This window comes from Mauremys mutica, unplaced genomic scaffold, assembly GCF_020497125.1.
Source record: "Mauremys mutica isolate MM-2020 ecotype Southern unplaced genomic scaffold, ASM2049712v1 000330F_np12_obj, whole genome shotgun sequence".
Classification (NCBI taxonomy): Eukaryota; Metazoa; Chordata; order Testudines; family Geoemydidae; genus Mauremys; species Mauremys mutica.
The window spans coordinates 78,777-106,762 of NW_025422919.1; the positions used below are offsets into that span (position 1 = coordinate 78,777).

The 27,986-nt window shown below is 70.2% G+C and overlaps 3 protein-coding genes across 4 annotated transcripts in view; 2 read left to right on the forward strand and 1 right to left on the reverse strand.

The window, feature by feature from the left end:
- LOC123357142 (chloride channel protein ClC-Kb-like) overlaps positions 1–20,581 on the reverse strand; it is a 44,984-nt gene extending 24,403 nt beyond the window's left edge. The window contains exon 1 of the mRNA XM_045000455.1: positions 20,425–20,581. The gene's annotated coding sequence lies outside the window, so the exon portion shown is untranslated. The remainder of the gene's footprint in view (positions 1–20,424) is intronic.
- EPO (erythropoietin) lies at positions 777–7,478 on the forward strand. 2 transcript variants are annotated; one of them, XM_045000459.1, is made up of 5 exons: positions 777–1,059; positions 4,018–4,148; positions 4,719–4,805; positions 4,947–5,111; positions 6,577–7,478. In XM_045000459.1, the coding sequence occupies exons 1-5, from the start codon at positions 1,047–1,049 to the stop codon at positions 6,715–6,717; spliced, it is 537 nt and encodes a 178-aa protein (XP_044856394.1). In that variant the 5' UTR covers positions 777–1,046; the 3' UTR covers positions 6,718–7,478. The 2 variants fall into 2 exon arrangements, with proteins under 2 accessions (XP_044856394.1, XP_044856395.1); XM_045000460.1 differs by lacking the exon at positions 777–1,059 and adding an exon at positions 1,809–3,427.
- TFR2 (transferrin receptor 2) lies at positions 11,972–27,982 on the forward strand. The gene is made up of 19 exons (XM_045000458.1): positions 11,972–12,027; positions 14,807–14,856; positions 15,139–15,352; positions 15,963–16,158; positions 17,773–17,913; positions 18,027–18,138; positions 19,628–19,750; positions 19,939–20,055; positions 20,591–20,730; positions 21,019–21,191; positions 21,495–21,614; positions 21,995–22,077; positions 23,218–23,281; positions 23,688–23,755; positions 24,082–24,158; positions 25,325–25,409; positions 25,535–25,762; positions 26,486–26,626; positions 27,286–27,982. Exons 2-19 carry the CDS (start codon positions 14,824–14,826, stop codon positions 27,526–27,528), a joined length of 2,358 nt encoding a protein of 785 aa, XP_044856393.1. The 5' UTR covers positions 11,972–12,027; positions 14,807–14,823; the 3' UTR covers positions 27,529–27,982.
- Positions 27,983–27,986: the final 4 nt, after the last annotated feature.

Sequence of the window (27,986 nt, forward strand, 5' to 3'; positions counted from 1 at the left end):
TGGGTTCTCTCCCCGGCTCTGGGAGGGCAGTGGGGCCTGGTGGGTTAGAGCAGGGGGGGCTGGGTGCCAGGACTCCTGGGTTCTCTCCCCGGCTCTGGGAGGGGAGTGGGGGCTGGTGGGTTAGAGCAGGAGGGCTGGGAGCCAGGACTCCTGGGTTCTCTCCCCGGCTCTGGGAGGGGAGTGGGGGCTGGTGGGTTAGAGCAGGGGGGCTGGGAGCCAGGACTCCTGGGTTCTCTCCCTGGCTCTGGGTGGGGAGTGCGGGCTGGTGGGTTAGAGCAGGGGAGGGCTGGGAGCCAGGTCTCCTGGGTTCTCTCCCCGGCTCTGGGAGTGGAGTGGGGGCTGGTGGGTTAGAGCAGCGGGGGCTGGGAGCCAGGACTCCTGGGTTCTCTCCCCGGCTCTGGGAGGGGAGTGGGGGCTGGTGGTTAGAGCAGGGGGCGGGCTGGGAGCCAGGACTCCTGGGTTCTCCCCCACTCTCACAAACCACACCCTAGCTCCTGACACCCGGGGCGGGGGGGGGGACTGACAGCTGTCACTCCAAGCCCAGGGGCGGGCGATGGGTCAGGCCTCTGGCTGCCCCGCGCCGCCCCCCCCCCTCCGTGCGCCAGGCGACCTCGGGCCGTAACCTGTCGCTGCCTCGTGGCGCCGGGCCAGGAGCCGACGTGCGGCCGCCCGCATGGCCCTTTCCTCGAAGACGCTGCCTCCGGCGGGGGCCTGAGGAAACCCCCCGGCTTCCTGCCCCCCGCCCCCCCCCGCCGAGCCCCGTCTCTAAAGCGCCCGGCTCCGGCCGCGGCCCCCCGGCACATTCCTGCAGCCGGCCAGGCTCCCGCGACCTCGGGACGCGGAGTTCGGATGAAACATTAACTCCCCAGCTTCACCGCCTGCCCTGCGGAGTCACAGAGCAGCCGGGAGCCAGCCGGGGGCCGGGGGCCGCAGCCGCGCAGGCGATGCCCCCGCCGGAGTAGCCGGGACCCCCGCGGCCTCGCCGATTGCGCGTCGGGATGGGAGCCTGGGGCCCCCACTAGGCCGGGAGGCGATGCAGACTGGATATGGGGAGATCTGGTGAGTAACCCTGACCCGGACGCCTGGGTCCTGTCCCACAGCGAGGGAGACGGGGGGGGTCTCAGTCACTGGAGGGTCACTAAAGATGCACCCCCCCCAAAAAAATGGGAAAATGGAGAAAGGCCCCAGCTCCCTGAGCCAGCTGGGACCCCCGTTCTGAGGCTGGATAGGGGGTGGTGCCCCCTAGACGGGACCGGCCCCCTGCCCCATTCCCCTCCGGCCCACCTCACTGTGGAGCAGGCTCCGGGCTGCAAAGACTAACGTGTGTGGGGTCGGGGACTGGGATCCAGAGCCGGGGAGAGAACCCAGGCGTCCTGGCTCCCAGCCCCCGTGCTCTGACCCACCAGCCCCCACTCCCCTCCCAGAGCCAGGGGGAGAACCCAGGAGTCCTGGCTCCCAGCCCCCGTGCTCTGACCCACCAGCCCCCACTCCCCTCCCAGAGCCGGGGAGAGAACCCAGGAGTCCTGGCTCCCAGCCCCCCTGCTCTAACCACCAACCCCCACTCCTCTCCCAGAACCGGGGAAAGAACCCAGGAGTCCTGGCTCCCAGCCCCCCCCCCAACCCACCAGCCCCTACTTCCCTTCCCAGAGCTGGGGAAAGAACCCAGGAGTCCTGATTCACCCTACATACCCCCATGTGTAGATCTGTGCGATGCAATGGACTGGGGGTTTAGGGGGCGGGGGGGGCTGTGGGGCAGGGTTGGAGGGGTGTGGATGGAGACGGATGCATGGAAAGAAGTGGGGGGTCACGCGGACCGTGGAGCGCGATAGGAGAACGTCCGGGGTCCGCGCCCCTGACCCACAGCCAGGGCCCGACTCCGGGTAGCCGCCTGGGGGGGTCCAGCCGCAGAACCGGGGGGCCCGATGGCTGACGCCGCCTGACGAGCAGAAGCTCTCTGAAAAGCGGCCGTCGCAGGAGCATTTCAGACGCGTCTCCGGACGTCACCCCGACCCTTTCTGGCAGCGCCGGCTGGGGAAACCGGAGGAGCTCGGCGGGCGCCGCCGGAGGGGCCGTTGCGGGAAGACGTGGGGCTCTGAAGAGATCTGCCCCGCCCGCCCCGGAGAGCTTTACAAAACCCCACCAAACAGGAGGCGATTTGGGCTGAAGATGAGCGACCGGGGCAGGGGTCTCCCCGGGAGCTCCCCGACGAGGGCCGGAGCCGAGCGCCTCCTTTGATCTACGGGACACGCCGGGGCCGTATCCCTCCGGCCGGCGCTCGGCTGAAACCGGCATCTTCCTGCGGCCGGTGCCCAAAGACGGGGAGCGCCCGGCTCCGCGGTGCGACCGATGAGGGGAGGTTGGAAGAAGCGGCCGTGTGACGTCTAGAGGAGACGCAGCTGGGGCAGGAGATGGGTTTGGGGCTCGACTCTCCGGCACCAGGGTAGGACGGGAAGGAAGCGATGGCAAACCCTGGCAGAAATTGGGGGGGGGGAGCCCCCCACCCGCGCATTGCCTCTGCATGGAGACCTGCGTGATACAGGACGTCAGAGCCGATGCTCCTTCCCCAACCGGCCGCTCACCCGGACCGAGCAACGCCGGGGACGGTCGAACCGGCCACCCTCACCGCCACCCCTGACTCTGCTGCCAAATTAGCCGGCGTCCAAATCAGAGTGAAACATCCTCCTCCCGCGGAGGCGGACACTCGGGATGGCAAAATACACCACTGAAGGCAGAGGAGGCAGCTTGACCGTGGTCAAGGAAGCTGATCCTGATTCTGGAAGCCTGGACCCATAAATTTCGCTACCCGGTGACGCCGTGTCCCGCAGATGCTCCGTTGCTCCCGTCAACTATTACCGGCTTCCCCCGACGCCCCCGGCTTCAGCTCCGGCTAATATTCGTCTTGTCTTTGAGAGCCAAACCCAAGCACCCAGAGGAAGCGGCAGGACGCGGGTTAGATCTCCGCCCTCGCGTTGGGAGAACGGGGGAAGACGTCGACGGAAAAACCAAGGGACGGGACGCACGGGGACGACCAGAGACAAGCCTCCCACGCGCGCCATGAAGAGACGGAGGGTCCAGGAAGCAGAGTGAGGAACCAGTCCTGGGGGAGGTCGGTTTTGTCGGCAAAGAGGGACGTTAAAGGTTTTGTCACTGGAGCCGACAGGAGAAACCTCACCAACCCGCCGGAGACCCGTTTCGAGGTCCATCTGAGCTTGAATCAAGCACGAAGGACGTCTTGTCCAAGTCTATCCTACTGCCGAGCGCCGCCGATGCTCAGAACCCCGCCGGAAAAGACCGGCTCCTGCACCACAAACATCCTCAAAAAGCCCTCCCCACCGCTCGTGGGGAGAATCAGGGAGCAGAAAGCGCACGGTGCAGGCGACCGAGAACGTGTCCGGAGACACATGACACCTGCTCTTGGGAAGAGACAGTAAGTGCCGGCCTTGCAAGACAAGGAGACAGGCCCAGAGTGAAAGGAGCTCGGCTCCGGGGACGTTTCGTAGTCGTGGAGAATTTTCAACTCGCGTTCGTTTCCCGGGCGCGGTTCGTCCCCGGGCGCGGTAGCACCACCGATCGGCGCCTCGGGAATTTCCGAGCCGGCGGTTCGCTGGGGCCCGATTGCAGGTCCCCTCCCTGCGTCACAGGGGCAGGAGCTGGGAACGGGGGGCGCTGGAGTGTCGTCCCCCATGAGCAAAGCCTCCAGCCCGTGGCGAGGTGGTAGAATTCGCGGGCGGCTGACGGCGAGTCAGACGGACGGGGCGAGTCCCGGACGGAGTTACCGGGAAGGGTGGGAGGAGACAGAACGGCTGGGAGGGAGCGGAGCTCATAGACAGGGGGGTGGGGGGGCGGACGGACAGATGGATGGATGGTAGTGGGTGGGGGTGCATGAATGGATGGACGCAGGGAAGGATGGACAGAGGGTGGGGGATGGATGGATGGAGGGATGGAGGGAGGGAGTGTGGAGGGATGGAGGAGATGGCTGGAGGGGTCCCCGTGGCTCACAACACTCTCCCCCCCCAGGGCTCTGTGCTTTGCTGTTGTTACTGCTGGGACTCGCTGCACTAACTCGCCCCTCCCCGCTGCACCCCATCTGCGACACCCGAGTCATGGAGAAATTCATCAAGGAGGCCAGAGACACTGAGAACGCCGTGGTACGTCCCCAACCGCGTCAGCCCCAAGCGCTGGGCGAGGGGTCCCTGGGTCACTGGCTACCCCACCCCGGAGGTGGCTGCATCTCAGCGCTGGGCGAGGGGTCCCTGGTAACCAGCCGCCCCGCCCCAGAGGTGGGCGCATCTCAGCGCCGGGCGAGGGGTCCCTGGGTCACCGGCCGCCCCGCCCCAGAGGTGGGCGCATCTCAGCGCCGGGCGAGGGGTCCCTGGGTCACCGGCCGCCCCGCCCCAGAGGTGGGCGCATCTCAGCGCCGGGCGAGGGGTCCCTGGGTAACCGGCCGCCCCGCCCCAGAGGTGGGCGCATCTCAGCGCCGGGTGAGGGGTCCCTGGGTAACCGGCCGCCCCGCCCCAGAGGTGGGCGCATCCCAGCACCGGGCGAGGGGTCCCTGGGTAACCGGCCGCCCCGCCCCAGAGGTGGGCGCATCTCAGCGCCGGGCGAGGGGTCCCTGGGTCACCGGCCGCCCCGCCCCAGAGGTGGGCACATCCCAGCGCCGGCCGAGGGGTCCCTGGGTAACCAGCTCCGTGGTGTCAGGCGATTTGGTCTCTTTACAGGAAGGTTGTACAAATTCTTGCAACTTATCAGAAGTTCTCACGGTGCCCGACACGAAGGTTAATTTTAACGAGTGGAAGAAAATGGATGTGAGTCTGAACAGGGCCGGGGCTCTGATCTGGGGTGGGGGGAGGCTGGAGGGGCCGGGGGTCTGACCTGGGGGGAACAGGGGGTCTGACCTGGGGGCGGCTGGAGGAGCCTGGGGATCTGACCCTGCCCTCCCTCCCCAGAGGCAGACGCAGGCGGCGGAGGTGTGGGGGGGGCAGGCCCTGCTCTCGGCCGCGGTGCTCCGGGCCCGGACCCTGGTCCCCGACCCCTCCCTGAACCAGCAGCTCGGGCGCACGTACAGCAACCTGCGCAGCATCACCCAGATCCTGCGCAGCCACGACGCCCAGGTGAGGGGCGCCGGGCGGGAACGGGGCTGGGAGGACAGAATGGTGGACGGATGCTGTGGGGGGTGGAGAGATGGACGGATGGACAGATCGATGGATGGATTTGTGGGGTGGGACAGACAGATGGACGGAGAGGCAGACGGATGTGTGGGGCAGGATGGGTGGATGGATGGATGGATGGATGGATAGCTGTGTATGGGGATGGATGGATGCATGGACGGATGTGTGGGGTGTGATGGATGGATGGATGGATGAGTGGGTAGGAGGATGGATGAGTGGGTAGGAGGATGGATGGATGGAAGGATGAGTGGGTAGGAGGATGGATGGATGGACAGATGGAGGGACGCATGGATGGGTGGATGGATGGATGGATGAGTGGGTAGGAGGATGGATGGATGGGTGGATGGATGAGTTGGTAGGAGGATGGATGGATGAGTGGGTAGGAGGATGGATGGATGGATGGACAAATGGAGGGACGCATGGATGGGTGGATGGATGGACAGATGGATGGATGGATGAGTGGGTAGGAGGATGGATGGATGGATGGATGGAGAGTGGGTAGGAGGATGGATGGACGGATGGATGGATGAGTGGGTAGGAGGATGGATGGATGGATGGAGAGTGGGTAGGAGGATGGATGGACGGATGGAGGGACGCACGGATGGGTGGATGGATGGACGGATGGATGGAGAGTGGGTAGGAGGATGGATGGACGGATGGATGGATGAGTGGGTAGGAGGATGGATGGATGGATGGAGAGTGGGTAGGAGGATGGATGGACGGATGGAGGGACGCACGGATGGGTGGATGGATGGACGGATGGATGGAGAGTGGGTAGGAGGATGGATGGATGGATGGACGGATGGAGGGACGCACGGATGGGTGGATGGATGGACGGATGGATGGAGAGTGGGTAGGAGGAGGGATGGATGGATGGACGGAAGGAGGGACGCACGGATGGGTGGATGGATGGACAGATGGAGGGACACACGGATGGGTGGATGGATGGATGGACGGATGGATGGAGAGTGGGTAGGAGGATGGATGGATGGATGGACGGATGGAGGGACGCACGGATGGGTGGATGGATGGACGGATGGATGGAGAGTGGGTAGGAGGATGGATGGATGGATGGACGGATGGAGGGACGCACGGATGGGTGGATGGATGGACGGATGGATGGAGAGTGGGTAGGAGGATTGATGGACGGATGGATGGAGAGTGGGTAGGAGGATTGATGGACGGATGGAGGGACGCACGGATGGGTGGATGGATGGACAGATGGATGGAGAGTGGGTAGGAGGATGGATGGATGGATGGACGGATGGAGGGACGCACGGATGGGTGCATGGACGGACAGACGAATTTGTGGAGCAGGACGGAGCAGTGCGGGGGGGTGGGGGGACAGAAGGGTAAAGGTGCCCCGTACAAGTGCCCCCCTCTAACCACAGCCCCCCGTCTCCCCCAGGTGGAGCCGGCCCTGCCCCCCGCCCCGCCCCCCACCCTCAGCATCCAGACACTGGCCAAACTCCTCAGCGTCCACTCCAACTTCCTGCGGGGGCGGGTGAAGCTGTTCCTGACGGACGCCTGCAGGCCCGACACCAGGTGAGGGGCTCCCACCCAGCCCCGACCGCCACAGCACTCCGCCCCCTCCCCCCTTGGAACCTTCCTGGTGGCAGATGATTGACAGCCGCCAATCATCCACCCACCGGACAGCAGACATGGAGCCTTGGGAAAACCTCGCTTGGTGATTGACAGCTGTCAACCATCCCGGAGTCATGGAAGAAACCCGGCTCCTCTTGGCGGGGGTGTGTGTTAAACATTGATGGGTGACTGGCAGCTGTCAATCACCCCCAGCCACACTGCCTAGACTGCTGCCAGCACGTCACGGGAGAAATACAAAGATGATTGACAGCTGCCAATCATCCCGCGTTTGGCTTTTGGAATTCCGCATGAATAAAGTGGTGGAGGAGGAGAACATTGCTACAGGGCAGCTGATGAAAGATTGACAGCTGTCAATCAACCCAGACTGCAGGGAGACAGACGAGCCCTCCCGGAAGTGGAGCGAGATCCAGCGGATTGACGCCTGTCACCCGGCCCCGAGCCTGGCACAGACCTCGCTGTCGCCCCATGATTGACAGCTGTCCATCACCCCCGTCACGGCTCAACGCACCGACCGGACCCCCCGATAACCAGCGGGAAGCTAGATCAGTCGAACTGACAGCTGTCAGTCTCTGAAGATTAGCATCCGCGGGTGGGGTAGGCAGGGGAGGGGTCCCTGGGTAACCCGCCGCCCCGCCCCAGAGGTGGCTGCATCTCAGCGCCGGGCGAGGGGTCCCTGGGTCACCGGCCGCCCCGCCCCAGAGGTGGCTGCATCTCAGCGCCGGGCGAGGGGTCCCTGGGTAACCGGACGCCCCGCCCCAGAGGTGGCTGCATCTCAGCGCCGGCCGAGGGGTCCCTGGGTCACCGGCCGCCCTGCCCCAGAGGTGGGCGCATCTCAGCGCCGGGTGAGGGGTCCCTGGGTAACCGGCCGCCCCGCCCCAGAGGTGGCTGCATCTCGGCGCCGGGCGAGGGGTCCCTGGGTCACCGGCCGCCCCGCCCCAGAGGTGGCTGCATCTCAGCACCGGGCGAGGGGTCCCTGGGTAACCGGCCGCCCCGCCCCAGAGGTGGCCGCATCTCAGCGCCGGGCGAGGGGTCCCCGGGTAACTGGCCGCCCCGCCCCAGAGGTGGGCGCATCTCAGCGCCGGGCGAGGGGTCCCTGGGTCACCGGCCGCCCTGCCCCAGAGGTGGGCGCACCCCGGCGCCGCTGGCGAAGGCGGGCACTGCTGGCTCGCTGACGGCTGACGATCCCCCTGGACACAAATCTCCGCTGCACTGTCTGAAAGGGCGACACGGCCAGAGACTCGGATGCGGCCGATGCGCCGGGGGCCCAGGCCACAGAGTTTATATTTGATATTAAGTTAAGATGGAAACGATTTTGTGTCTCTCTCGTCTCTGCTAAGGTAGGGAGAGGATGGGGCAGGGGCCTGTCCCCTCTAGGGGGCGCCAGCTCCCACCCGGCCCCAGGGTGGGGACTGCCTCAGAGCCCGGACTCCTGGGTTCTCTCCCCAGCTCTGAGAGCGGAGTGGGGGCTGGTGGGTCAGAGCAGGGGGGGCTGGGAGCCAGGACTCCTGGGTTCTCTCCCTGGCTCTGGGAGGGGAGTGGGGGCTGGTGGGTTATGGCAGGGGGGCTGGGAGCCCGGACTCCTGGGTTCTCTCTCCGGCTCTGGGAGGGGAGTGGGGGCTGGTGGTTAGAGCAGGGGGGGCTGGGAGCCAGGACTCCTGGGTTCTCTCCCCAGCTCTGGGAGGGCAGTGGGGGCTGGTGGTTAGAGCAGAGGGGCCGGGAGCCAGGACTCCTGGGTTCTCTCCCTGGCTCTGGGAGGGGAGTGGGGGCTGGTGGGTTAGAGCGGGGTGGGGGCTGGGAGCCAGGACTCCTGGGTTCTCTCCCTGGCTCTGGGAGGGGAGTGGGGGCTGGTGGGTCGGAGCAGGGGGGCCGGGAGCCAGGACTCCTGGGTTCTCTCCCTGGCTCTGGGAGGGGAGTGGGGGCTGGTGGGTTAGAGCGGGGGGGGGGCTGTATTTGGCACAGGACGGTTTCAGTTTCAGTTCCCCCCACACACACTTACACATAAGATCAAAGCTGAGAACTTGGGGGCAGGGGTAGGATTGGGGGGGCTAGAAACTGCCTAGACCCGGGACCATGAAGGACGCAGGGGACCCTGGACATTCGCAAGCGGGGGAGGGAAATCCGACAGGAGCAGCCCCCCTCTATGGAAAGTGTTATGGGGGGGGAGGACCTCGTGGGGGGCGGCCCTCCCCTCCCCCCATCCCTAGGCAAGGGAGGGGTAATGCGGGGCAACGAATGAAAACTGGGGCTGTCTCCGAAACTCAGACCCCCGCCCCGCTCCCTGCCCCACAGTGCCCCCTAGCGCCCCATGGGGCCAGCCCCACCTGCCAGGGGAGAGCGCCCCCTGCTGAGCCCCTGCCCCACTCCCTGCCCCACAGCGCCCCCTGCTGAGCCCCTGCCCCGCTCCCTGCCCCACAGCGCCCCCTGCTGAGCCCCCTGCCCCGCTCCCTGCCCCACAGCGCCCCCTAGCGCCCCATGGGGCCAGCCCCGCCTGCCAGGGGAGCGCGCCCCCTGCTGAGCCCCTGCCCCGCTCCCTGCCCCACAGCGCCCCCTGCTGAGCCCCCGCCCCGCTCCCTGCCCCACAGCGCCCCCTGCTGAGCCCCTGCCCTGCTCCCTGCCCCACAGCGCCCCCTGCTGAGCCCCCGCCCCGCTCCCTGCCCCACAGCGCCCCCTAGCGCCCCATGGGGCCAGCCCCGCCTGCCAGGGGAGAGCGCCCCCAGCTGAGCCCCCGTCCTGCTCCCTGCCCCACAGCGCCCCCTGCTGAGCCCCCGCCCCACTCCCTGCCCCACAGCGCCCCCTGCTGAGCCCCCGCCCCGCTCCCTGCCCTACAGCGCCCCCTAGCGCCCCATGGGGCCAGCCCTGCCTGGCAGGGGAGAGCGCCTCCTGCTGAGTCCCCGCCCGACTCCCTTCCCCACAGCGCCCCCAGCTGAGCCCCTGCCCCGCTCCCTGCCCCACAGCGCCCCCTGCTGAGCCCCCGCCCCGCTCCCTGCCCCACAGCGCCCCCTAGCGCCCCATGGGGCCAGCCCCGCCTGCCAGGGGAGAGCGCCCCCAGCTGAGCCCCCGTCCTGCTCCCTGCCCCACAGCGCCCCCTGCTGAGCCCCCGCCCCACTCCCTGCCCCACAGCGCCCCCTGCTGAGCCCCTGCCCCGCTCCCTGCCCCACAGCGCCCCCTGCTGAGCCCCTGCCCCGCTCCCTGCCCCACAGTGCCCCCTGCTGAGCCCCCGCCCCGCTCCCTGCCCTACAGCGCCCCCTGCTGAGCCCCTGCCCCGCTCCCTGCCCCACAGCGCCCCCTGCTGAGCCCCCGCCCCGCTCCCGGCCCCACAGCGCCCCCTAGCGCCCCATGGGGCCAGCCCCCTGCCAGGGGAGAGCGCCCCCTGCTGCCCCCGCCCTGCTCCCTGCCCCACAGCGCCCCCTGCTGAGCCCCCTGCCAGGCTCCCTGCCCCACAGCGCCCCCTAGTGCCCCACGGGGGCATCAGACCTGGATCCAGGCCCTGTTTGTTTTTCACAAGGCAGAGCCCTGATAAGACCCCAGACTTGGTGGCACCTGGGGGGCGGAGGTGGGGGGGGGGCAGGGTCTGCCAGGAAACCCTCTCCCTTGTCACAGGCTCCGCCCCCTTAACCCCTCCCTGCCTGAGCCCCCTGCATGAGCAGTGACTTTCGGCGAGGGCAAAGTACGAGTCCTGGGGGGATGTTAATAAAAAATGCCCCCCCCCCACACAGGCACCCCAGAGGTGGCTGCATCTCAGCGCCGGGCGAGGGGTCCCTGGGTCACCGGCCGCCCCGCCCCAGAGGTGGCTGCATCTCAGCGCCGGGCGAGGGGTCCCTGGGTAACCGGCCGCCCCGCCCCAGAGGTGGGCGCATCTCAGCGCTGGGCGAGGGGTCCCTGGGTAACCGGCCGCCCCGCCCCAGAGGTGGCCGCATCTCAGCACCGGGCGAGGGGTCCCTGGGTAACCGGCCGCCCCGCCCCAGAGGTGGCCGCATCTCAGCACCGGGCGAGGGGTCCCTGGGTAACCGGCCGCCCCGCCCCAGAGGTGGGCGCATCTCAGCGCCGGGCGAGGGGTCCCTGGGTAACCGGCCGCCCCGCCCCAGAGGTGGGCGCATCTCAGCGCCGGGCGAGGGGTCCCTGGGTAACCGGCCGCCCCGCCCCAGAGGTGGCCGCATCTCAGCGCCGGGCGAGGGGTCCCTGGGTCACCGGCCGCCCCGCCCCAGAGGTGGGCGCATCTCAGCGCTGGGCGAGGGGTCCCTGGGTAACCGGCTGCCCTGCCCCAGAGGTGGGCGCATCTCAGCGCCGGGCGAGGGGTCCCTGGGTAACCGGCCGCCCTGCCCCAGAGGTGGGCGCATCTCAGCGCCGGGCGAGGGGTCCCTGGGTAACCGGCTGCCCTGCCCCAGAGGTGGGCGCATCTCAGCGCCGGGCGAGGGGTCCCTGGGTAACCGGCCGCCCTGCCCCAGAGGTGGGCGCATCTCAGCGCCGGGCGAGGGGTCCCTGGGTAACCGGCCGCCCCGCCCCAGAGGTGGCTGCATCTCAGCCTTGCGATTAGCATGTGGATTACGCGGCAATTTTATTCCGTGCTCTGATGCCCCCTACAGGCCATGGACAGGAATATAGAGAGCGACAGCCGGAAACTTCCTTCATCCTGCTCCTAATTCCACAGCACAGAGCCCCAAAAGTACCCCCCCTGAGCCAGCCAGTCCCCGCCCTGGGGCCGGGGGGGAGCCGGCGCCCCCCAGAGGGGACAGGCCCCTGCCCCATTCCCCGCCCCCCCAAGCCGGCCAGTCCCAGCCCTGGGGCCGGGTGGGAGCCGGCGCCTCCTAGAGGGGACAGGCCCCTGCCCCATTCCCCGCCCCCCTGAGCCAGCAAGTCCCCGCCCTGGGGCCGGGGGGGAGCCGGCGCCCCCCAGAGGGGACAGGCCCCTGCCCCATTCCCGCCCCCCTGAGCCAGCAAGTCCCCGCCCTGGGGCCGGGGGGGAGCCGGCGCCCCCCAGAGGGGACAGGCCCCTGCCCCATTCCCCGCCCCCCCAAGCCGGCCAGTCCCAGCACCCCTAGGCCCGGTGAGCGTTGGGGCTGCGAGGGGAGACCCCCGCCCCATTCCCGGCAACACAGGGCCCCCTGGCGCCACCCTGGCCGGGCCCAGGCGGGGGGGCGGGGGGGGGCTGGACGTAGGTCCCGGCGGGGGAGGAGGCCTGGGTGTCACCGGCGGGTGGGTGGGAGCCCGGGTTTGTATCAGACACAAACAGCTCCCAGCACCAGGCGCCGACTCTGTGAGTGTCCCTAGGGGGAGGGGGAGGGGGGGGTCTGTGAGAACCCCATAAACCCCCACAGCCACGGGTCCTAGCCCAGCCCGGGGGAGACAGCCTGTGGGTCGGGAATGGGGGACACCAGCAGAGCTGGGGGGGCTGCGGGTCGGGAGTGAGGGGCCCCGGCAGGGCTGGGGGGGCAGGGGCTGTGGGTCGGGAGTGAGGGGCCCCGGCAGAGCTGGGGGGGTGGCAGGGGCTGTGGGTCGGGAGTGAGGGGCCCCGGTGGGGCTGGGGGGGGCAGGGGCTGCGGGTCGGGAGTGAGGGGCCCCGGCGGGGCTGGGGGGGGGCAGGGCCTGTGGGTCGGGAGTGAGGGGCCCCGGCAGAGCTGGGGGGGTGGCAGGGGGTGTGGGTCGGGAGTGAGGGGCCCCGGCGGGGCTGGGGGGAGCAGGGGCTGCGGGTCGGGAGTGAGGGGCCCCGGCGGGGCTGGGGGGGGGCAGGGGCTGCGGGTCGGGAGTGAGGGGCACCGGCAGAGCTGGGGGAGCCCAGGGCTGGGCTGGCAGGGGCTGCGGGTCGGGAGTGAGGGGCACCGGCAGGGCTGGGGGGGGGCAGGGGCTGCGGGTTGGGAGTGAGGGGCACCGGCAGAGCTGGGGGGGCAGGGGCTGCGGGTCGGGAGTGAGGGGCACCGGCAGGGCTGGGGGGGCAGGGGCTGCGGGTCGGGAGTGAGGGGCACCGGCAGGGCTGGGGGGGCAGGGCGGGGCGAGTAGGGGGCTGCGGGTCGGGAGTGAGGGGCACCGGCAGGGCTGGGGTGGCAGGGGCTGCGGGTCGGGAGTGAGGGGCACCGGCAGGGCTGGGCTGGCAGGGGCTGCGGGTCGGGAGTGAGGGGCACACGCAGGGCTGGGCTGGCAGGGGCTGCGGGTCGGGAGTGAGGGGCACCGGCAGAGCTGTGGGGGGGCAGGGGCTGCGGGTCGGGAGTGAGGGGCACCGGCAGGGCTGGGAGGGGGAGGGGCTGCGGGTCGGGAGTGAGGGGCCCCGGCAGGGCTGGGGGGGCAGGGGCTGCGGGTCGGGAGTGAGGGGCACCGGCAGGGCTGGGGGGGGCCGGGGCTGTGGGTCGGGAGTGAGGGGCACCGGCAGGGCTGGGCTGGCAGGGGCTGCGGGTCGGGAGTGAGGGGCACCGGCAGGGCTGGGCTGGCAGGGGCTGCGGGTCGGGAGTGAGGGGCCCCGGCAGGGCTGGGGGGGCCGGGGCTGCGGGTCGGGAGTGAGGGGCCCCGGCAGGGCTGGGCTGGCAGGGGCTGCGGGTCGGGAGTGAGGGGCCCCGGCGGGGCTGGGGGGGGCAGGGGGGAGCCGGTGTGTACGTGACTCTGGGGGACGTGCTATCAGGTCCCAGCCCCACCCCCGCCCTTATCACCCCAGCCAGGCTCCCTCCGCCCCCCCCCAGCCGGCAGCCGGGGCCTGGGACCTCCTGGCCTGGCTTCCCCTCCCCCCCCCGAATCGCCCCCAAGCCCCCTCCAGCCCCTTTCTGCCCCCTCCCCCCATATCTCAGCTCCTCCACCAGCTCGCCCGGGGCGGGGGAGGGGCTCTGACCCCTGGCCGTGGGGCCGGCCCCCACCCTGCCCCACAGTGCCCCCGGCAGCCCGGCGCCAGGCAGGCAAATCAATACGGCCCCGGCAGCCTTTGCACCCGGGCCGCCGGGACAGAGACTTGGTAACCGCCCCCCTGCCCCCCCAGCCCTGCCGGTGCCCCTCACTCCCGACCCGCAGCCCCTGCCAGCCCTGCCCCCGAGCCCTGCCGGTGCCCCTCACTCCCGACCCGCAGCCCCTGCCCCCCCCAGCCCTGCCGGTGCCCCTCACTCCCGACCCGCAGCCCCTGCCCCCCCAGCCCTGCCGGTGCCCCTCACTCCCGACCCGCAGCCCCGGCCAGCCCGGCCCCCGAGCCCCGCCGGCGCCCCTCACCCCCGACCCGCAGCCCCTGCCCCCCCCAGCCCTGCCGGTGCCCCTCACTCCCAACCCGCAGCCCCTGCCCCCCCAGCTCTGCCGGTGCCCCTCACTCCCGACCCGCAGCCCCTGCCAGCCCAGCCCTGCCGGTGCCCCTCACTCCCGACCCGCAGCCCCTGCCAGCCCAGCCCTGCCGGTGCCCCTCACTCCCGACCCGCAGCCCCTGCCCCCCCCCAGCTCTGCCGGTGCCCCTCACTCCCAACCCGCAGCCCCTGCCCCCCCAGCTCTGCCGGTGCCCCTCACTCCCGACCCGCAGCCCCTGCCAGCCCAGCTCTGCCGGTGCCCCTCACTCCCGACCCGCAGCCCCTGCCCCCCCCAGCTCTGCCGGTGCCCCTCACTCCCGACCCGCAGCCCCTGCCCCCCCCCAGCCCTGCCGGTGCCCCTCACTCCCGACCCGCAGCCCCTGCCAGCCCAGCTCTGCCGGTGCCCGTCCCTCCGGCCCGGCAGCCCCTGCCAGCCCAGCCCTGCCCCCCAGCCCTGCCGGGGCCCCTCACTCCCGACCCGCAGCCCCTGCCGGCCCAGCCCTGCCCCCCAGCTCTGCCAGTGCCCCTCACTCTCGACCCGCAGCCCCTGCCAGCCCAGCCCTGCCCCCCCCCAGCTCTGCCAGTGCCCCTCACTCCCGACCCGCAGCCCCTGCCCCCCCAGCCCTGCCGGTGCCCCTCACTCCCGACCCGCAGCCCCCGTTAGCCCAGCCCTGCCGGTGCCCCTCACTCCTGACCCGCAGCCCCTGCTCTTCTGGTTTGGGGGGCAGATAAAGGGGAACCCTCCTGGCTCCTCCGTAACCGGCCCCCGGGGCCCGTCTCTCTCCGCAGGACACGAGGAGGCTGCGATGGAGACGCTGAGATCCCTGCTCCGGCGTGCGGTAGGGCCGGGTTCGAATCCTCCCCAGGGGGCTGGAAGAGACCCCAACATCCACGCTCCCCAGCGCCCCCCACTCCCGACCCACAGCCCCTGCCAGCCCAGCCCTGCCCCCTAGCTCTGTGGGTGCCCCTCACTCCCGACCCGCAGCCCCCCCAGCCCTGCCGGGGCCCCTCACTCCCGACCCGCAGCCCCTGCCAGCCCAGCCCTGGGCCCCCCAGCTCTGTGGGTGCCCCTCACTCCCGACCCGCAGCCCCGCCCGCCGTGACCCCCGTCTCCCCCGCAGGGCGGCGAGCGGCCCGGCCGACGCTCCTACACCATCTACCGGAACGTGGAGGGGCCGGGCGGGGAGGGGGCCGGGGGCCTGGAGCTGAAGGTGGCCGAGCGGGAGGAGCAGACGCTGGCCGGGGACATGGCCGCCCTGGTGGCCCCCGGCCCGCGGGGCCGGACCAAAGCCCTGACCTACGTGGTGCTCAGCGCCCTGCTCATCTTCACCGTGGGTAAGCCCCGCCCCCTGGACAGATAGCCCCGCCCCCTGGCCCAAGAGCTCCGCCCCCTGGCCCGACAGACCCACCCTCTGACCAGAGCTCCACCCTCTGACTGAGGGCCCCACCCCCTGGGCTGAGAGCTCTGCCCCCGCCTGACAGGCCCTCCCCCTGGCCCGACCAACCCACCCTCCGACCCAGAGCTCCGCCCCCTGGACAGATAGCCCCGCCCCTGGCCCAAGAGCTCCGCCCCTGGCCTGATAGCTCCGCCCCCTGGACAGATAGCTCCGCCCCTGGCCCGACAGACCCACCCTCTGACCAGAGCTCCACCCCCTGACAGAGGGCCCCGCCCCCTGGCCTGAGAGCTCCGCCCCCTGACCGACAGGCCCGCCCCCGCCTGACAGCCCCTCCCCCTGGCCCAAGAGCTCCACCCCCTGGCCGGACCGACCCACCCTCCGACCCAGAGCTCCGCCCCCTGGACAGATAGCCCCGCCCCTGGCTCAGAGCTCCGCCCTGTGGACTGAAAACCCCGCCCCCTGGGCTCCCGGCCCTGCCCCCCGGCCTGAGAGCCCCGCCCCCCGTGCCCCCCGTGCCCCCCGTGCCCACGCCCCGTCTCCCCGGGCAGCGTTCCTGCTGGGCTACGTGGCTCTGCGCGGCAGCTGCCCGTCGTGCGCGGGGCTGCGGGGCGACCTGCTGGCCGTGGTGAGCGACGAGGGGGCGGCCGAGGAGTCGCCGGGGCCGGGGGCCCCCCTCTACTGGGCCGACCTGAAGGAAATGTTCCAGAAATACCTGCGGGAGGAGAGCATCGAGAGCACCGTCCGGTGAGCCCCCCCGAGAGCCCCCCTGAAACCCCCAAGCCCCCCAGAGCCCCCCCCACCCACAGAGCCTCCCCAGAGCCCCCCTGAAACCCCTGGCCCCCCTGAGAGCCCCTCCCCCCAGAGAGCCCTCCTGACCCTCCCAGAGCCCCCCCTGAAACCCGTGGCCCCCTGAGAGCCCCTCCCCCCATAGAGCCCCCCTGAGTCGCCCAGAGCCCCCCTGAAACCTCCTGGTCCCCCAAGAGCCCCCCTGAGAGCCCCTGAGAGCCCCCTGACCCCCAGAGCCACCCTGACACCACCAAGTCCCCCAGAGAGCCCCCCCACCTACAGAGCCCCCCTGAAACCCCTGGGCCCCCCAGAGAGCCCCCCCCACCCACAGAGCCTCCCCAGAGACCCCCTGAAACCCCTGGGCCCCTGAGAGCCCCCCACCCCCCCGAGCGTCCCCCAGAGAGTCTCTCCCCCCATAGAGCCCCCCCGAGCCTCCCAGAGCTCCCCTGAAACCCCTGAGCCCCCCAGAGAGCCCCCTGGCACCCCAGAGCCCCCCCCTGAAACCCCTGAGCCCCCAGAGAGCCTCCTGGCACCCCAGAGCCCCCCTGACACCCCTGAGCCCCCCAGAGAGCCTCCTGGCACCCCAGAGCCCCCCTGACACCCCTGAGCCCCCCAGAGAGTCCCCTGGCACCCAGAGTCCCCTTGAAACCCCCTGGTCCCCCAAGAGAGTCCCCCAGAGAGCCCCTCCCCCCATAGAGCCTCCCCGAGTCTCCCAGAGCCCCCTTGAAACCCCCTGGTCCCCCAAGAGACCCCCCGAGAGCCCCCTGACCCCCAGAGCCCCTCTGACCCCCCCAGAGAGCCCCCCACCCACCCACAGAGCCCCCCTGAAAGCCCTGGGCCCCTGAGAGCCCCCCCCCGAGAGTCCCCCAGAAAGCCTCTCCCCCAGAGAGCCCCCGCGAGCCTCCCAGAACCCCCCTGAAATTCCCGGTCCCCATGAGAGCCTCCAGCCCCCCGAGCCCTCCACAGAGACCCCCAGAGTCCCCCTGAGAGCCCACGGAGAGTCCCCCATCCCCCCAAGACCCCCCCAGAGAGTCCATGCCCCCTGAGAGCCCCCTGGCCCCCCAGAGCCCCCCTGAGAGCCCCCCAGAGAGCCCCCCAACCCCACAGGAGCCCCAGTCCCCCAGAGACCCCCAGAGAGCCCCTGGCCCCCCGAGAGCCCCCTCCCCACTGGGACCCCCTGCAGCCACAGATCCTCCCACAGGGACCCCCAGCCCCCCAGAGAGCCCTCAGATCCTCCTGCCCCCCAAAGAACCCCCTCTCCATGGCCCCACAGATCCTCCCACAGGGATCCCCCCGTGCTCCACCGAGAAGCCTGCCCCACAGATTCCCCAGAGTCACCCCTCACCCCCACCCAGCACAGGGTCCCCCCTTCTCTGAGCCCCCCACAGACACCCCGAATCCCCCTCTGCCCCCCATCTGCCATCTCTCCTCGGAACCCCCCCCTCAAAAACACCGGGGACCCCCCTCCCCAATTTGCCCAGCGTGGCTGGAGGGGTGGAGGTTCAGGGGGGGTCATACGCCCCCAGCTGCCGCCTGACCCCTCCCCTCTTCTGTCGTCCCCCCCCCGCCCAGGTGGGTGAGCGAGGGCCCCCACCGCCCCGGCTCGCCCCGCATGGACGCCCTGACCCACCGGGTGCTGGAGAGTCTCACGTCCTACGGGCTGGAGCGGGCCTGGACCGACACCCACTACGTGGGGCTGCAGCGTCCGGACAGGTCTGACCGGGGGGGGCGTGGGGGGGACCCATGGGGGAGGGGGGAGGAGGTGCCCGGGGGCAAACGGGGGGGCCGGGCTGGCTGGGCCCTGACGCCCCCCCCCTCGCCCCCAGGATGAACCCCAACTTCTTGCATCAGCTGGACCCGCAAGGGGGGGTCCTGGAGAAACTGCCCCTGGAGGACCCCGAGATGTACTGTCCCTACAGCGCCCCCGGCAACGCCACGGTAACGCCCCCGGCAACACCCCTCCTCCCCCGGGTCCTGCCCCTACAGCGCCCCCGACAACGCCACGGTAACGCCCCCGGCAACGCCCCTCCTCCCCCGGGTCCTGCCCCTACAGCGCCCCGGCAACGCCACGGTAACGCCCCTGGCAACACCCCTCCTCCCCCGGGTCCTGCCCCTACAGCGCCCCCAGCAACACCATGGTAACGCCCCCCTGGCAACGCCCCGCCTCCCCCGGGTCCTGCTCCTACAGCGCCCCCGGCAACGCCACGGTAACGCCCCCCGGCAACGCCCCGCCTCCCCCGGGTCCTGCCCCTACAGCGCCCCCAGCAAAGCCACAGTAACGCCCCCCGGCAACACCCCTCCTCCCCCGGGACCTGCCCCTACAGCGCCCCCGGCAACACCATGGTAACGCCCCCCGGCAACGCCCCGCCGCCTCCCCGGGTCCTGCCCCTACAGCACGCCCGGCAACACCATGGCAACGCCCCCCGGCAACGCCCCGCCTCCCCCGGGTCCTGCCCCTACAGCGCCCCCGGCAACGCCACGGTAACGCCCCCCGGCAATGCCACGGTAACACCCCCGGCAACACCCGTCCTCCCCTGGGTCCTGCCCCTACAGTGCCCCCGGCAACGCCACAGTAACGCCCCCCAGCAACGCCCCTCCTCCCCCGGGGCCTGCCCCGACAGCGCCCCCGGCAACGCCACGGTAACGCCCCCGGCAACACCCCTCCTCCCCCGGGTCCTGCCCCTACAGCGCCCCCGGCAACACCATGGTAACGCTCCCCGGCAACGGCCCGCCTCCCCCGGGTCCTGCCCCTACAGCGCCCCCGGAAACGCCACGGTAACGCCCCCCGGCAACGCCCCGCCTCCCCCAGGTCCTGCCCCTACAGCGCCCCCGGCAAAGCCACGGTAACGCCCCCCAGCAACACCCCTCCTCCCCCGGGTCCTGCCCCTACAGCGCCCCCGGCAACACCATGGTAACGCCCCCCGGCAACGCCCCTCCTCCCCCGGGTCCTGCCCCTACAGCGCTCCCGGCAATGCCACGGTAACGCCCCCCGGCAATGCCACGGTAACACCCCCGGCAACACCCCTCCTCCCCTGGGTCCTGCCCCTACAGCGCCCCCGGCAACGCCACAGTAACGCCCCCCGGCAACGCCCCGCCTCCCCCGGGTCCTGCCCCTACAGCACGCCCGGCAATGCCACGGTAACGCCCCCTGGCAACGCCCCGCCTCCCCCGGGTCCTGCCCCTACAGCACGCCTGGCAACACCATGGCAACGCCCCCCGGCAACGCCCCTCCTCCCCAGGTCCTGCCCCTACAGCGCCCCTGGCAAAGCCACAGTAACGCCCCCCAGCAACGCCACGGTAACGCCTCCACCCTGCTGCTCCCATCCTGCCCCTATCCCCAGTCCCCAGCCCTCTTCCTGAGCCTGGGGGTGCTGGTTTTGGGGGGGTGTCCACCCCCACCCACGCTCCCCCCCATCTGTCTCCCCAGGGCGGGCTGGTCTATGCCAACTACGGGCGCCAGGAGGATTTTGACGTCCTGGGACAGCAGGGAGTGAACCCCCAGGGCCACCTCGTCATCGTCAGGGTGGGAGAGATCAGCTATGCGGAGAAGGTGAGCCCGGACGCCTGGGTTCTCTCCCCGGCTCTGGGAGGGGAGTGGGGTCTGGTGGGTCAGAGCAGGGGGGCTGGGAGCCAGGACTCCTGGGTTCTCTCCCCGGCTCTGGGAGGGGAGTGGGGGCTGGTGGGTCAGAGCATGGGGCACTGGGAGCCAGGACTCCTGGGTTCTCTCCTTTCCTCCAGGTGGCGAACGCAGACGCTGCCCAGGCCCGGGGGGTGCTGATCTACCCTGACCCCTGGGACATCCCCCAGGATCCGCGGAAAGCCGGCCTGTCCCAGAACCGGGCGGTTTATGGACACGTGAGTGCCGGCGCGGGGGAGAGAGCGAGGGGGGGTCTGCATGGGACGTGGTGGGTGAGGGGATGGGGGGTATTTGCCCTGGGACATCGATCCCCGTTAAGCTAACGGAGCGACTGATTCAGGCCCTGATTAATAATGAATTGAAGGGGTGTTTCACGTAGTTCACGCCCGTCCCGGCGTTTGCGCCAAAGGGATCCCTTCATACTAACGAGCTCTCTCTCTAATGAGACGACCGGGCCACCGTTAACGGGCATCGGACTCCCGCCCGCGTCCAAATCGGTCCCGCCCCGGCGAGCTCGAACATTAACCCGGGCTTCAACCAAACGAAAGACCTTCAAAACTGGCTAGCTGATAGATCTCCGGACGTACCTGGAGCCGGTTGCGCGCTGCGGCGGGGGCGGTGTCGGTTCCTGGGGGGGCTTCTTCCCTGTCTCTCTCCACAACCTGCAAGCAAAGGAGTCAAGCTCAGTGGGGCAGGGAGCAGGTGGGGCTGGCCCGGCCTCCGTCCCTCACCTGCTGTCTCTGCCCCCCCTAGGTTCACATGGGGACCGGAGACCCCTACACCCCCGGCTTCCCCTCCTTCAACCACACCCAGTTCCCCCCAATCCAGTCCTCAGGGCTGCCCCACATCCCCGCCCACCCCATCAGCGCCAGCACGGCCGCCCGCCTCCTCAGGTAAGTGAGGGAGCCAGGACTCCTGGGTTCTCTCACCGGCTCTGGGTGGGGGCTGGTGGGTCAGAGCAGGGGGAGCTGGGAGCCAGGACTCCTGGGTTCTCCCCCCGGCTCTGGGTGGGGGCTGGTGGGTCAGAGCAGGGGGAGCTGGGAGCCAGGACTCCTGGGTTCTCTCCCTGGCTCTGGGAGGGGAGCGGGGGCTGGTGGTTAGAGCAGGGGGGGCTGGGAGCCAGGACTCCTGGGTTCTCTCCCCGGCCCTGCGAGGGTCTGACCCCCTCTCCCCCACCCCAGTAAGCTGACAGGGCTGGCCGCCCCACGGGACTGGAAGGGCCGCCTGGCCGACGTCCCGTATCGCCTTGGGCCCGGGGACCCAGGCATCCGGGTGCACCTCCAGGTGAACAACGTCAAGACTCCGACCATGATCAGTAACGTCTTCGGCTGCATCGAGGGGCGATTTGAACCCGGTGAGGCCGGGGGAGGGGACGGGACGGGGTGGGGTCTCTGTGGGGTGGGGTGGAGAGCGGGGAGGGGGGAGAATTGATGGGGGGGGGACAGGAAGGGGGCGGGGCTGGGGGGTTGGGTGTGTGGGTTGTAGTGGGGTGGGCGCCTGGGAATGGGGGGGCCACAGAGAGGTGGGGGGCTGGGCCTGGGGGAGCAGTGTGAGGACTGGGGGGGGGGGGAGGCCTGTGGGATGGGGGGCTGTGGCTGTCGAGGGGGGGGTCTCCTTTCCCCTAACCTTGGCTCCTGCCCTCCCCCCCCCCCCACAGATCACTACGTGATCATCGGGGCTCAGCGGGACGCTCTGGGCCCGGGGGCCGCCGGCTCGGGCGTGGGCACAGCCGTGCTGCTCGAGTTAGCCCGGACCTTCTCCGCCATGGTGCGCAACGGTAAGGGGGCAGGGCCGGCACCAGGTGGGGCAGGAGGCGGGGCTGGCACCAGGTGGGGCAGGGGGCGGGGCTGGCACCAGGTGGGGCAGGAGGCGGGGCTAGATGAAGGGGGCGGGGCTGGCACAGGGGGCGGGGCTGGCACCAGGTGGGGCGGGGCTGCCCCCTCACTGGAAGACCCCTCCCCTGTCATACCCCCAGTGGCCATCGGGTGGGGACCTCGCTACCGCCAAGAGCAGAGAGGGGAATATTCATCAGCCTGTCGAAAAAGATGGCCGCCTTAAAGGGGTGAGATTAAAGTTCCCCAGGGAGCTCAGGACTCCTGGGTTCTCGGGACCGGGGGGGGCACATGTCCCCCCACGTCAGTCCATTTCTCTTCCCAGGCTTCCAGCTCCGCCGCACCCTGCTCTTCGCTAGCTGGGACGCAGAAGACTTCGGACGGGTCGGCTCCACCGAATGGCTAGAGGTGACCCGGACGCCTGGGTCCCCGCTGCAGGGCTGGGGGCGGGGGGGTTCTACCTACAGGGGCCCACCAGTCCCATCCCCTCCTGCAGCCAACAGCTCCAGGAGGGCAGTGGGGGCTGGGGGGTGGAGAAGGGGGGGCTGGGAGCCAGGACTCCTGGGTTCTCTCCCCGGCTCCGGGAGGGGAGTGGGGGCCAGTGGGTCAGAGCAGGGGGGGCTTGGGAGCCAGAACTCCTGGGTTCTCTCCCCGGCTCCGGGAGGGGAGTGGGGGCCAGTGGGTCAGAGCAGGGGGTTCTGGGAGCCAGGACTCCTGGGTTCTCTCCCGGCTCTGGGAGGGGAGTGGAGGCTGGTGGGTTAGAGCGGGGGGGCCTGGGAGCCAGGACTCCTGGGTTCTCTCCCCGGCTTTGGGAGGGGAGTGGGGGCTGGTGGGTTAGAGCGGTGGGGGCTGGGAGCCAGGACTCCTGGGTTCTCTCCCCGGCTCTGGGAGGGGAGTGGGGGCTGGTGGGTTAGAGCAGGGGGGCTGGGAGCCAGGACTCCTGGGTTCTCTCCCCGGCTCTGGGAGGGGAGTGGGGGCTGGTGGGTTAGAGCAGGGGGTTCTGGGAGCCAGGACTCCTGGGTTCTCTCCCCGGCTCTGGGAGGGGAGTGGGGGCTGGTGGGTTAGAGCAGGGGGTGTGGGGAGCCAGGACTCCTGGGTTCTCTCCCCGGCTCTGGGAGGGGAGTGGGGGCTGGTGGATCAGAGCAGGGGGTGCTGGGAGCCAGGACTCCTGGGTTCTCTCCCTGGCTCTGGGAGGGGAGTGGGGGCTGGTGGGTTAGAGGAGGGGGCTGGGAGCCAGGACTCCTGGGTTCTCTCCCCGGCTCCGGGAGGTGAGTGGGGGCTGGTGGGTTAGAGCGGTGGGGGCTGGGAGCCAGGACTCCTGGGTTCTCTCCCCGGCTCTGGGAGGGGAGTGGGGGCTGGTGGGTTAGAGCAGGGGGGCTGGGAGCCAGGACTCCTGGGTTCTCTCTCTGGCCGTCAGGGGGCTCTGGGCTCCCCCTGGTGGTAAGATGAGGGAATAGCAGCTACCATCATTGATGAGATGGGGGGGCTGCTTACTTTGGACCCCCCCACAACTTACTCCCCTCCCCCCAAACCTCCCGTCCTGACCAGGGGTATCTCACCATGCTGCACCTCAAAGCTGTGGCCTACATCAGTCTGGACAACGCTGTTCTAGGTACGTGACTGGGAGCCAGGACTCCTGGGTTCTCTCCCCGGCTCTGGGAGGGGAGTGGGGGCTGGTGGGTCAGAGCAGGGGGGGCTGGGAGCCAGGACTCCTGGGTTCTCTCCCCGGCTCTGGGAGGGGAGTGGGGGCTGGTGGGTCAGAGCAGGGGGGGCTGGGAGCCAGGACTGGTGGGTTAGAGGAGACACCGTCTGCCTCAGTTTCCCTCTCTCAATTATAAACCTAACTCTATCAAGGTCCGTGGGAGGGGGTGACTCGAAGCTTATGGCTTAGCCCCCAGGGGATGGGGGAGGGGCATGTCAGCCCCCCCCCCCACAAGTGGGGGTGGGAATCGAGGTTCCACCACTGGATCCCCCCCACCCTGACGGGTTTCTCTCCCCCCACCCCCGCTGAACCTCAGGAGATGACAAATTCTACGCCAAGACCAGCCCCTTGCTGACCAGCCTCATCGAGAGTGTCCTCAAACAGGTGAGGGGCAGCCCCGGACTCCTGGGTTCTCTCCCCGGCTCTGGGAGGGGAGTGGGGGCTGGCGGGTTAGAGCAGGGGGGGCTGGGAGCCAGGACTCCTGGGTTCTCTCCCCGGCTCTGGGAGGGGAGTGGGGGCTGGCGGGTCAGAGCAGGGGGGGCTGGGAGCCAGGACTCCTGGGTTCTCTCCCCGGCTCTGGGAGGGGAGTGGGGGCTGGTGGGTAGAGCAGGGGTCAAAGGTCATCAAGCCATATTGGCCCCTCTGAGGGTGGAAGGTCGGGAGTTAGAGTTCAAAGGTCACCTGTGACTCCTCCCCCCCCCCCCCGGCAGGTCGACAGCCCGAACCGCAGTGGCCAGACCCTCTACGAGCAGGTGACGTTCCCGGATCGGCGCTGGGCCAGCGAGGTGTAAGTGGGGCGCGACCTGCGGGGCAACAGCGACCCTTCACCTTTGACCCCTGACCTTTCAGTGCTGAGCCTACCCAGTGGTGACCCTTCACCTCTGACCCATCACTTTTGACCCCTGCCCTTTCAGTGCTGAGCCTACCCAGTGGTGGCCCTTCACCTCTGACCCATCACCTTTGACCCCTGACCTTTCAGTGCTGAGCCTACCCAATGGCAACCCTTCACCTCTGACCCATCACCTTTGACCCCTGCCCTTTCAGTGCTGAGCCTACCCAGTGGTGGCCATTCACCTCCGACCCTTCACCTTTGACCTCTGCTCTTTCAGTGCTGAGCCTACGCGATGGTGACCCTTCACCTCTGACCCATCACCTTTGACCTCTGCCCTTCAGTGCTGTCCCTCCCCAGTGGTGACCCTTCACCTCTGACCTTAAATACTCTCTACCTTTGCTGACCCCTCACCTTTGACTCTGGTCCCGCCCCCTTTTCACACTGACCCCGCCCACGGGCCGCTGCCGCCCCCCCCCCCGTCACGGCGCGGGGCTCCCCCCGGCCGGTCGCTCCGGGGATTGGCTCAGCCGGGCTCCGGGCGCCCCCTGGGGGTGGAAGCCAAAGCCCCGAATATCAGGCCCTCCGGTCACCCCGCCTGGGCCTGCCCCACGCTGCTCCCCGGGAGCCGCTCCTTGGAGCTGGGCTGCCGCCCGGCTGGCCCCTAACAAGCCTCGTCCTCATGAGCGGGTTTCCCCGGCCGCCCTGGCTGCTTCTGCCCCACGCCACCCCCCCCATCTCGGCGTAGCCCTCGCCAAGCGTGACCCTTAACCTCTGACCCTCCTGCTTTTCCCCTCGACCCGAACCACCGCTGACCCTTAACCTCTGACCCCCTAATCTGGCCAGGGCTACCTCGCCCCTGCTGACCCCTAATCCCCCCCACACCAACCCTGACCCACTCTGATCCCCCCCCCCCCCGAGCCAGCCCCATACAAATCTCCTGCCAGCCCCAAATCCTGCTGCCGCCCCCCGAAATCCTGAGCTGTTTGGGGCCGGGAGTCCCTGATCTCAGAGCCCCCCGGGGAAGGTTTTTGGGGAGCAGCCCTGGGTGGGACACTGGGGGAACCCCCAACCTCAGCACCCCCCTTCTCCCTGAGTCTGATCCTGCCTCCTGCCGCCCCCAGGATCCGGCCCCTCTCCACGGACAGCAGCGCCTACCTCTTCACCGCCTTCGCGGGGGTCCCGGCCGTGGAGTTCTCCTTCGTCGAGGTGAGAGACCCTGGCAGGGTGCCCCCCAGCGGGGTCAGCGCCCCTCACTCCCGACCCGCAGCCCCTGCCCCCCCCCCCCCAGCTCTGACGGTGCCCCTCACTCCCTGGTTTTCCCGTCCCCGCAGGACGCCCGCCCCTACCCGTTCCTGCACACCCAGGACGACACCTACGAGAACCTGAACGGGATGCTCTTCGGGCGGCTGCCGGCCGTGGCCAAGTCGGTGGCCGAGGTCGTGGGGCAGATGCTGATTCGCCTGAGCCACGACCACCTGGTGCCGCTGGACTTCGGCGCCTACGGGGACGTCCTGCTGCAGCGGATCGCGGAGTTGAACCCCTACAGCAGCGAGCTCAAGGTAGGGGGCTGGGGGGGATCCAGCCCCACAGCCACCCCCAGGGGCATCTGGGGCTCCACCGATCGGCCTGGCTCTGGGAGGGGAGTGGGGGCTGGTGGGTCAGAGCAGGGGGGGCTGGGAGCCAGGACTCCTGGGTTCTCCCCGGCTCTGGGAGGGGAGTGGGGGCTGGTGGGTCAGAGCAGGGGGGGCTGGGAGCCAGGACTCCTGGGTTCTCTCCCCAGCTCTGGGAGGGGAGTGGGGGCTGGTGGGTCAGAGCAGGGGGGGCTGGGAGCCAGGACTCCTGGGTTCTCCCCGGCTCTGGGAGGGCAGTGGGGGCTGGTGGGTTAGAGCAGGGGGGCTGGGAGCCAGGACTCCTGGGTTCTCTCCCTGGCTCTGGGAGGGGAGTGGGGACTGGTGGGTTAGAGCAGGGGGGGCTGGGAGCCAGGACTCCTGGGTTCTCTCCCCAGCTCTGGGAGGGCAGTGGGGGCTGGTGGGTTAGAGCAGGGGGGGCTGGGAGCCAGGACTCCTGGGTTCTCTCCCCGGCTCTGGGAAGGGAGTGGGGGCTGGGGGGTTGGAGCAGGGGGGGCTGGGAGCCAGGACTCCTGGGTTCTCTCCCCGGCTCTGGGAGGGGAGTGGGGGAACATATCCAGAAGCGTGGAAGTTGGGGGGGTTGGAAGGCCCCACGGAGGGATGGGGGCTGGGTTGTGCCCCCCCCATTCATTCCCATCCCCCCCCCGCACACAGAGCCGCGGCCTGACCCTGCAGTGGATGTACTCGGCCCGGGGCGACTACATGCGGGCGGCCGAGAAGCTGCGCCAGGACATCTACAGCTCGGAGGAGACGAACGAACGGCTCAACCGCATGCACAACGTCCGCATCATGAGGGTGAGCCTCGGGGTGTGGGGGGGGTCTGCATCGTCCCACAGCTCCCCACCCCTGCTGCACGCGGCGCCCCAGCCCCGCTGCCTGCTGGGAACCAGGAGCATGCGCCTTTCCAGCTGTGCAGACACATGCAATTCACCGTCGCATGCATCGGCGCATGCATCGGTCCAGGTGGGTGCATGCATCGGCCCAGGGATGCGGCGGCGCATGCATCGGCCCGGGCCCCGCGTCGCCGCATGCATCGGCCCGGGCCCCGCGTCGCCGCATGCATCGGCCCGGGGCCGCGTCGCCGCATGCATCGGCCCGGGGCCGCGTCGCCGCATGCATCGGGCGGGGGCCGCGTCGCCGAATGCATCGGGCCGGAGCCGCGTCGCCGCATGCCTCGGGCCGGGGCCGCGTCGCCGCATGCATCGGGCCGGGGCCGCGTCGGCGCATGCATCGGGCCGGGGCCGCGTCGGCGCATGCATCGGGCCGGAGCCGTGTCGCCGCATGCATCGGGCCGGGGCCGCGTCAGCGCATGCATCGGGCTAGGGCCGCGTCGCCGTATGCATCGGGCCGGAGCCGCGTCGCCGCATGCCTGCCTGTTGCCTGGAGCCTGCGTCCCCTGCTGCATGTGTGGGGGACGGACTCCGCTAAGCACCCCCCTTTCTTCCCCCCCGCAGGTGGAGTTCTACTTCCTGTCCCCCTACGCGGCGGCCCCGGAGACCCCCTTCCGGCACGTCCTGCTCGGCCGGGGCCCCCACACGCTGCGGGCGCTGCTGCAGCACCTGCGCCTGCTGCGGGAGGCGCCCGGGCGCTTCGACGAGGGGCGGTTCCGGCGCCAGCTGGCCCTGGCCACGTGGACCCTGCAGGGGGCGGCCAACGCCCTCAGCGGGGAGGTCTGGGACATCGACATCAACTTCTGAGCCCCCCCCGTTCCCCCCCCCGGGTGCCCCCGATGGCTTCCCTGCCCCCCGCCGGGTCCCGCCCGCTCCGATCCCCCCCATTCACCCTGTCCAGCCTCCCAGCCGAGCCGCCTCCCTGCGCGGCCTCACCCCACCGAACCCCCAAATCTCCCCCCCGTGCAGCCCTCCCCCCAAATCTCCGCCCCCCCCGAGGGACCCTGTATTTCTCCTACGCCCCCAGATCTGCACCCAAGGGGCACCCGTTTCCCTGCCCTCCCAGCCCCGCTTGCCCCCCCCCCGTTAATTTATCAGTGGCAGCGCCCACTATAAATGGTTTCGTTTATTGCTAGGCGATAGATTTAACCCTTTGTCGGAAGCACCAGCTTCTATACCCTCCTGTGACCAATGGACATGCAGCATCCCCGGGAACCAATCACAGGCCGGCTCCCCAACACAGTCCCGCCCCCGGCACCCCCCAA